At 34.1% G+C, this 8,971-nt stretch overlaps 1 protein-coding gene across 1 annotated transcript in view; it reads right to left on the bottom strand.

The window, feature by feature from the left end:
• Positions 1 to 5,319, bottom strand: part of LOC117114386 (fibropellin-3-like) — a 6,593-nt gene extending 1,274 nt beyond the window's left edge. The window contains exons 1-7 of the mRNA XM_033258044.1: positions 5,161 to 5,319; positions 4,750 to 4,826; positions 4,008 to 4,197; positions 3,226 to 3,333; positions 2,340 to 2,453; positions 1,306 to 1,416; positions 522 to 635 (exon numbers count right to left, since the gene is read on the bottom strand). Coding sequence (XP_033113935.1) covers positions 522 to 635; positions 1,306 to 1,416; positions 2,340 to 2,453; positions 3,226 to 3,333; positions 4,008 to 4,197; positions 4,750 to 4,826; positions 5,161 to 5,242 — 796 coding nt within the window. The 5' untranslated portion in view covers positions 5,243 to 5,319. The remainder of the gene's footprint in view (positions 1 to 521; positions 636 to 1,305; positions 1,417 to 2,339; positions 2,454 to 3,225; positions 3,334 to 4,007; positions 4,198 to 4,749; positions 4,827 to 5,160) is intronic.
• Between the last annotated feature and the right edge of the window lie 3,652 nt (positions 5,320 to 8,971).

Genomic DNA, 8,971 nt, shown 5'->3' with positions numbered 1-8,971 from the left:
CATCATCATCATCATCATCATCATCATCATCATCATCATCATCATCATCATCATCATTAACATCATAAGCTATAGAAATGCACAATACTATCAATATTCAATTCAATTCAATAAAACTTCATTATCCCACAATGGGGAAACTCATTGCCCTTGACAGTAAAACATGCCAAAAACATACAAATTATAAATATGCAGAATTCTTCAGTTAAAACTCGGTTTAATATTGTAAAAAAAATTATTTAAAAAAATATATATTCAATAATTAGTTATGTTATTAGGCCTATTACTCTGATGTTATTATTATTTTTTTAGTATTATTATTATTAATACATTATCTATTATTTTATTGTTATTCCATTTATAATTGAGGTCACGAAAATCTGTCTCTTATACACATCTTTACCGTTCGAAATGTTCATGTAGCATTGTTATTAATATAAAAAATGTAGGCCTATATGAAACGTATAAATAGGCCTAATGCATTGAAAACTCAAGAAATCATATTGAGTTACCAGACTTACCAGTTTGACAAAATTGACCGATGTAACCAAATGGACACTGGCACTGATACCCATTAACTTGGTCAATGCATGTTCCGCCATTTTGACAAGGCGATGACGCACATTCGTTGATATCTACCATTAAGAGTTATAAATATAATGTCGCCTTAATCCATCAATCAACCGATGAGTCAGTTAATCAATGATTCAATCATTCAGTCTGTCAGTCAATCTATAGTCAGTCAGTCAATCATTCAGATATTCAGTCAGACATTTGGTCATCAATCAATCAATCAATTCATCAATCAATCAATCATTTGACAATTTTGTTTTGTAATTTCAAATATTTGCCAGTTTCGAATGCATTTCTTTCTTTTATAATGGACAATAATTATTTCAGTACGAGTATTCGGTATCAATCAATCAATCAATCAATCAATCAATCAATCAATCAATCAATCAATCAAGCAATCAATCAATCAATCAATAAATCAATCAATTAAAAACTTAAGAAATTAACCAATCAATCCCCAATCAATACAACATCAATCAATCCATAATAATTGACAATGCTCATTTTATCAATATATTTATGCTAAAGTTTGGTTTTATGAGGTCTGTTAAGTCTGGTTTCCTTAAAATCGCTACACTGTCGCTACAGTGTTTTCAGTGCAATCGCTGTACCGCGTAGCTGTCCCCAACGCAATTGGGCAGGCTCTCCGACCAATCAGCATCACCGAAAGCAGTCGGCGATAGCGTGTAGCGATTGTATGGAAACCAACCGTAAGATGCAATTTGTACTAACCTATTTGACAAGTTGTGCCTCGGTATCCCGCGAAGCAAATACAAAGAAATGCATTTACGTTATCTTGGCAGTTTCCGTTCACACACGGGTTTGAGCTGCATTCATTATTGTCTGGAAAACCATAATATATCTATTACTATCATCATTATTATAACTATCCTCCTCCTCATCATTAGACTTATCGTGCTCATCCTTATTATTATATTTATCATCATCATCATCATCATATCATCATTTTCATCATCATCAACTAATAGTATTATTACTATCATCACCCTCCTCCTCACATCATCATCATCATAGCACTATCATCCTCATCCTCTTTGCATCATCATCATCATCATAGCACTATCGTCATCCTCCTCCTCCTTGAATCATCATGATCATGATCATCATCATTATCACCACCACCACCACCATCATCATCATCATCATCATCATCATCATCATCATCATCATCATCATCATCATCATTAACATCATAAGCTATAGAAATGCACAATACTATCAATATTCAATTCAATTCAATAAAACTTCATTATCCCACAATGGGGAAACTCATTGCCCTTGACAGTAAAACATGCCAAAAACATACAAATTATAAATATGCAGAATTCTTCAGTTAAAACTCGGTTTAATATTGTAAAAAAAATTATTTAAAAAAATATATATTCAATAATTAGTTATGTTATTAGGCCTATTACTCTGATGTTATTATTATTTTTTTAGTATTATTATTATTAATACATTATCTATTATTTTATTGTTATTCCATTTATAATTGAGGTCACGAAAATCATAACATGGGAATACATTAATAACTTCAAATTACTACAAATATTAAAATTCTTATTTTTTTTAAAGCCACGTCTAGACTATCACTTTTTTCTTTGACAAACAACTGTTGGGTATGCCCATATATAGTCATTATGTGCCTATATATGGTCATGATGTGTCTATATATGGTCATGATGTGATGTCATCATGATCATATTTAGGCATGTCACATGTTTTTGTCAAATAAAATTGCTTACCTGTTTCACAGTTTACACCTAAATAACCAAGTGGACAGTTGCAGAAATATAATCCAATAAGATCGAGACACTGTCCACCATTTTGACAAGGATTGGAGGCGCACTCATTTGTTTCTGAAATTCGAAGTAAGAACAAACTATTTGTTTTTGAAGTGACAAACATTGAAATGAACGTATTGATTCTTAAACATAGATTTAGGATAGAATTAGCCAGGATTGCCAATGCATAGCAAAGTTTTGATTAAAATTTGCTGCGGGACGATATTTAAAAAGGTCATATTAATGATTGTACATTCTTAAAACTAAAAAAAAAAAAAAAAAAAACAACTTGAGCTAATATTTTACAAACGAACTTCGTGAGTTTTCTACCTACCAGGTCCAATGCGGCCTGAGGTGGTACGGCAGCCTGCCCATGACTAGCTGACGCTGCGCGTCTTAAAGCCGTTTTTACACTAGGCAAATTTACTTGCGCTGAGCTCTAATTGGTTGCGCATTTTTTCGCTTCCAAAAAAGTAGAAACAGTTTGAACTACTGAATTTGCTGCAACAAAAAGCTCCGATAGAAATGTGTATGCGCATGCGCATGAACCGACAATTTCGATTCGCGCGAATAAATTCGCTTACAGTCAAACAGGCTTAAACTGCGGTAGTGGGCCTTTCTTAGCATTCGACTCGCATGTCTACCCCTCCTGTTATACCCCTACACTTTTGGAGTCCTTAAGAGGTCGGACTTTACCAACCACAACTTCAATATTTTAAGCTTATATTAAATATCTATAGAAAGTAAGTGAGAGAAATATTTCCTCCTCAAATTACAACGCAAAACCAATACCGTCCCAATAATTTCGTTCTATAAAGCAGAAACTTAAAAATAAATACCAAGTTACCTATTTCACACCTAGCACCTTCGTATCCATTAACACAAACGCATTCAAACGCGTTTTGAAGATCATTGCACGTTCCTCCGTTGAGACATGGTGACGATGCACATTCGTCTGATAAAAATGCAAATAAACATTTATGATAAAAATGCGATAAAATGTCATATATGAAAAAATTGAGAAGCCATAAACCATACTTGTAATTTTACTGGTACTGGTATGGTTTAAGTGTTGCTGCAGGTATCAGCGCAGGAGCAAGCAACCTCACCAGATACCCATTTATACTCCAGGGTGGAGAGAAGCAATGCAAATAAAGTGTTTTTCTCAAGGACACAATCGAAATGCACAGTGAGGGAAACCCCGACACCGAGGTTCGGAAACCAAACCGTCCCCGCTGCGCCAAACCGTCTGGTATTGTCGAAAATAATGGGGTTGTGTTATGTCACAAATACAGGTACAATTTGTTTTGGAGGTATAGGCATACATACATAAACCATTATAAACCATGAGTAGGGAATTGTCCCTTGATGTATCCAGCATGCTGCATTAATTAAAATGGTGTTGATCTTTTACCAAGTAGGCCTACTCTATACATTTAGGCCTACATAAATTGTTATGTTACTGACCTATGTGATAAGATCATACTGGAGTAAATTGCAGTGAAGGCACAACATTTCAAAGTATTTTAATTAAATATTTAATTATAATATGAAGTTCATATCTTATGCAATAAATTTTACGACAGGGACTAATGGGAATAGAGCATAGTAATTATTAATAAATCTTACCTATTGGTTCTCCACACCTAAATCTAACGCGATAATCAAGGCAATTTTCAGGCTGGTTGTCGGCGTTCAGACATTGTAGACCCATAGCTGGATTACATGTCACCGTCTGACCGGTGGCAGTGTAGGGCTGAAATGACGTTGTCTGACATTCGATTCCAAACGGGAATGAACATATCAAGAATGGGAATAACTGAAACAAAAATCAGACGAATTGGATTTAGTTTTTTAAGTCTTTTTGGAATGTTAGACTATCAGCCACATTCATTTGTAACAGTGAAGGTTGTAGCTGTATTGGTTTTACCAGCTAAAGTAGGGGCCCGGAGACGACGGTCATATAATCTCAGGCCAGAATTCAATACATGGCAGTTGCAGATTTAGAGTGTGCGTGAGCGGCGTTCTTATTTTTGGTAAAAAAAATTTTTGCAAACTTATCAGAAATTGACCATGTAAGATAGTAAAAATCAATTAAATATAACGTCAAACCTAATGAAAGTTCCGAAGCTTCAAAAGGGCTTCGCCCCAATACACCCCTCCAGTGACCCGCTTGCACTTTCATGCTCCAACCTTTCTTAACAGGTTGGAATTGTAATACTTAGATCGAAATCAAAATCTTATAAAAACAAATCATTGATTAATAAACAATATTAATTTATAACTTCTATATTATTATACGTGTTTTTGTTCTTAAGCAAACTCATTATGTTAATGGTAAATTATCAAAAATATAAAAAACACAACTTACTGATCTTAAGTCATCTAATAACTCGCTATCACCAAGGCCATCCGGGTCATCGCTATCAAACCACTGTGTCCATTCCTCTAAAAGAATTAGTTAAAAAAAATGTGGGTTCAAGTATAATTTTTTTTTTTCGCTGACAGCAGTCAGGCATTAAAGTAGGCCCTACAGGTGACACTATCAAATCTACACTTGCTTTAGCAAACATTATGGTATCGGGAAATATCGTAAATATTTAAGAAATTAGTTTAATAAAAGCACGTTGTACACGTTATTATATTACATTTGACTTTATATGACATTTTAAGTCAAATTAACTATCTTAAATAGCCAATGAAAGAGAACTGGGCTTGTAGAAATAGAAACTTAACAAAATATACCAACAAAATATATCAACAAAAATAATCAACGTATTACCTATTGTTACAGGCTCATCTTGCGCACTAACAACTGGAATAAATAAAACGCAGAAAAGTAAAATATATTTTGGCTGTAACATTATGATCCTTTTTGATTTTGCTCTTGGACCTGACCCACCAGTTCCAAAACGCTTAAAGATAACAGAACAAGCTAAATTTTTTTTTTATACACATTTTTTCTAATACATAATCTTTACACGTATACCAGGAATCTTTGAAGTTCCGATTCTCAAGAGCAATATTTCTAGAGTTCGACCGAGGAGTCGTAGCAACGGCATTGTCTTTCTAATCCCAAGAACTATCTTGATTCAACTAGAAATTTACGTGATAATCCATCACAAATCGTAGTAGATTATTTCTTCTGTTGTCATCAAATTTATAATCAAATGCATAGTAGAGTAATAACGGTTTGGACAATTACAATTGAATAAGTGTGAAATATTTTGTTTTATTGTTAGAGTATAATTCTACAATAAAACAACGAGTGGATAAGAATTATCACAATGAAAAGCCAATGGAACTCCTCAAACTACCAAAGGTTAACCCTCTTGACAGACGACATCATTGTGAACTATTGTCGACGTCACAGCAATAACCGACAAAATCTTAACATTATTTGAAAGAACTTCGCCAATCACAATGATCAATAGCAATGTTAAGGGTTTTTATAAGCGGTAGGCCTACTAGTCTGTCAAGTCAATAAGGTCCCACTTCCATTTTAAGTTCTTTTTTTTAACCAAATGTTAACATTTTTGACACTAATATCTGGAGCACTGTGCAACTGTTCTTAAAATAAATTCTTGGTTTTCCTTTGTTTCAGTTTGTTACAAGTTGTTTTGCTTATAATGTATGGCAGTCCAAGTTATACTTATCTGGGTATTTGATCCTAGGCAACCTCTTTCAGCGGCATGTACGGTAGGCCTACACACAAGACAAGTATGTAGGCCCCCTACCACTTTTGCCGATGTCAGGTAAAATTCAATGCTAGTAATTTTTGTTTTAAACTATTTAACCTCCCTTCCGATCTTAACTAATACGTGTTTTTACAGAATGCAATTTGCTATAAGATCTTTTTTATTTGTCGGATCAAAAGATAAATTATCCAGAAGATTAATCTCTGATCGGGATTTCTTAGCCACATTCATTATGTCGGCATCACATAAATTCCATTCCCAGGAGAAAAATGACCTACATAAGTATACCCGAAGAGGAAGTTCCAATTGTATCAAGCATAGCCCATGTACATATACACATATATTATATATATATATACATATACATATGTATACATATGTATATATATATATATGTATATATATACATATGTATATATATGTATATATATATATATTGTACGTGTGTTTATTGATGTAAATAAATATATATCAAATAAAAATAGTAAAAAAAAATTGTGCAATAAAACTAGGATATATAGGTCAGATCTACAACTTCGAGGTTCTGGACAAAATAACGTATGGTTACCCAGGTGAAATATATTACTTGATAGGTATTTAGGATAACCGGATATTAATGCTGGCGTTAAAAGTTCCTTAACGAACCAGTGACCATTAAGGATATACCTACATTGCTTCGAGGGCTATGGAATCTCTAGCAACCATGGAGTAATAAACCAAATCCACGAAGAGGAGTAAAGTTGGTGTGGATCCGCGTCTGTTTGGGGAGAGGAGAATATCGATGCTTCACGAGAGTATCACGAGATGCACTGAGGTCAAAAGAATTTCTTCCCCATGATATTGCACCCCTCCCCTGAACCTATCCATAGTTATTTTGGCTTTTCAGCAAGGCATTTTACCCCTCCCTCGAAGGGGAATTTGGTCTCATCGGCTTCACGTTAAGTAATTCGGTCTCGATATTGGCGCCTTCAACGATATAATTAAGTATTTGACTTGCTTACGTTTTGAATAATCCTACACATGTATACATCTTGAAACTCATGTGGGTCTATACATTGTCAACCATCTCCTCCAGCAGATATCTTCTTCAAAGCCATAAATGGAAGCAGTTAAAATGGAAAAATTGTCATTTTTTTACGTGCAGCATCTAAACTTTGCCACTCCCACTTAAAAAACCGCATCAAACCATCACTTTCTTTAAATCCCAAGTGAAGTCGCCAATTGTTACTATATCATTCACATAAGTCATTACCATTATTGATTTTTCATCGAGCAATTCCATTTTTATTGAAGTTTGATGAATTTTACAAAATTTCCAAAGCGGATAATATAAATAGGGCCTAAAAGTTGAAAAAAAAAATGTTTATATTCCTTTTAGGTCAAAAGAGCTACTGTCATACAATCATAATGTAATAATATTATCTACAAAACAAAACAGACTAATACATGAGAATACTATTTTATATAGGCTTAGGCCTAGGCCTATATAAAACATAAGAGTATTGGTTATCTTATATAGCGTGCTAAATCCAATTTAAAGGATTGGTGCGGGCTAAATCGCCACGTCTTGACCCTTTGTCCAACATAAGTAAATGAAATTCCAAGGTACTCAAGAGTGAAAGGACTCATAAACAAAATTGAAATCGTTGGACGGTATTAGGGAGTTTTCGCAAGCTTACGCAAACGATAACGAATACGGTTACGTCATCAATTTCTAAAACAGCTCTTCCCCTACAATAGCATAAGCCTATATGTCACAAAGTAGGCGATTCATGCCTTTTGCATGAATCAAGGATCATATTCAGCTCATACAACATATTGTCAAGAATGTTTTAGGCACGAATGACGATAACAACAATGACGTATTCGTATTCGTTATCGTTTTCGTAAGTTTGCGAAATCTCTCTATTACAACGCAGAGAAGAAATGTAGATTTTCATGAAGAAAAAGGGAAGTTCATTCATAATCCAAATTATTATTATTATATGTTTCAAAGAAAAATAGCCAATTGCAGCTTGACCTTTCGTTAGCCGACAGCTTGAGTGTATTAGACAATAGTAGCGGTTATAATGTAGACCCTTCAATGGGAACAATCAGAATGAGATTCCAGCTCCTTTCAAATTCTAAATCTTGACATACCGGCAAAGATCAGTTTGACATTTTACAGTGTCTATTTGTCCAGAAAAACACTTATATTCAAAATACACCCACATAACTCGCCGCCTAATACAATGACAAGAATACAGGCCTATGAAATATCCTCAATCCCAACCATTCCCCCCGCAAAATATGCCACTAAAAATCACACTTTCAACCCCCACTCCAAAAAACACATCCGTACTAAACTCATGTTGACTCGTAGTTAATTCAAGATATCTACTGCTGATTAGACCACGTGTTTCACGAGTTTTAGGCCTAATTCTAAGATTTTGCTTTAATGAAAAGACGGGGACGCATCATGTTAACGCCGTTCCGTAGTAGTGTTTCGAGGACCACTGCTGAATCGTACCTCACACGACAGTTAGGCAAATTTTTTTTTCAATTGGTTTAAAGTTTTCTGGGTTGTTTGCTACGAAATTAGTAAAACCAAAAGAAGCATTAAAAAAGAATGTAGAAGGAGACATGAAACATATTTTGGTTTAATGGCTACCCAGTAATTATTCGAAAATAATTATGAGCTTTTCGGGGCTTACGATACTTTATAAAGTATAGGCCTATGCTTATTCATAATTAAAATAGTTAATGAGCCGATATAAGATGTAGACATAGTTATGTGATACACTTATAGGCAAATAAGGAAAGAAATTCTTAAACAAGATTGTCATCGAAATTCCGACAGCCCGCAATGAAGAAGGTTGAATAGTTCATCTCTCTTTATAATTATTATTAATGCAC

The sequence above is a fragment of the Anneissia japonica genome, unplaced genomic scaffold (assembly GCF_011630105.1).
Source record: "Anneissia japonica isolate Jap-2015-1 unplaced genomic scaffold, ASM1163010v1 scaffold1231_len1163931_cov198, whole genome shotgun sequence".
Classification (NCBI taxonomy): domain Eukaryota; kingdom Metazoa; phylum Echinodermata; class Crinoidea; order Comatulida; family Comatulidae; genus Anneissia; species Anneissia japonica.
Note: the sequence above shows the minus strand (reverse complement) of the source record. Positions and strands in the feature narration are given on the sequence as shown.